Genomic DNA, 366 nt, shown 5'->3' with positions numbered 1-366 from the left:
GGCCAATGAGCTCGTGCTCTTTGTCGTGGGCTCGTGGGTCGTCACCCTGCCCTTCGCCCTCACCCTCATCTCCTATGTCTGCGTCATCAGGGCTGTCCTGAGACTCTCACCCACAGAGGGGCGGTGGAAAGCCTTCTCCACCTGTGGCTCTCACCTGACAGTCGTGTTCCTCTTCTACGGGACCATCGCAGGGGTCTACTTCTTCCCTTCATCCTCTGACCCTGACAACAGAGACAAGATTGGGGCGGTGCTGTTCACTGTGGTGACCCCCATGATGAACCCCTTCATCTACAGCCTGAGGAACAAGGACATGAAAGGGGCCCTGAGGGGACTCCTCCATGGGAGAAGGGCTCTCCCTGTGATGCC

At 58.7% G+C, this 366-nt stretch overlaps 1 protein-coding gene across 1 annotated transcript in view; it reads left to right on the top strand.

Moving 5' to 3' along the window:
- The window catches only part of LOC104981874 (olfactory receptor 10Q1), a gene marked incomplete at its 3' end in the record, with an annotated part of 37,374 nt that extends 37,016 nt beyond the window's left edge, over positions 1 to 358 (top strand). The window contains exon 3 of the mRNA XM_010831130.1: positions 295 to 358. Coding sequence (XP_010829432.1) covers positions 295 to 358 — 64 coding nt within the window. The remainder of the gene's footprint in view (positions 1 to 294) is intronic.
- Positions 359 to 366: the final 8 nt, after the last annotated feature.

This window comes from Bison bison, unplaced genomic scaffold, assembly GCF_000754665.1.
Source record: "Bison bison bison isolate TAMUID 2011002044 unplaced genomic scaffold, Bison_UMD1.0 scf7180017859419, whole genome shotgun sequence".
NCBI lineage: Eukaryota > Metazoa > Chordata > Mammalia > Artiodactyla > Bovidae > Bison > Bison bison.
The sequence above is the reverse complement of the archived record's forward strand: the minus strand, read 5'-3'. Positions and strand labels throughout refer to the sequence as shown.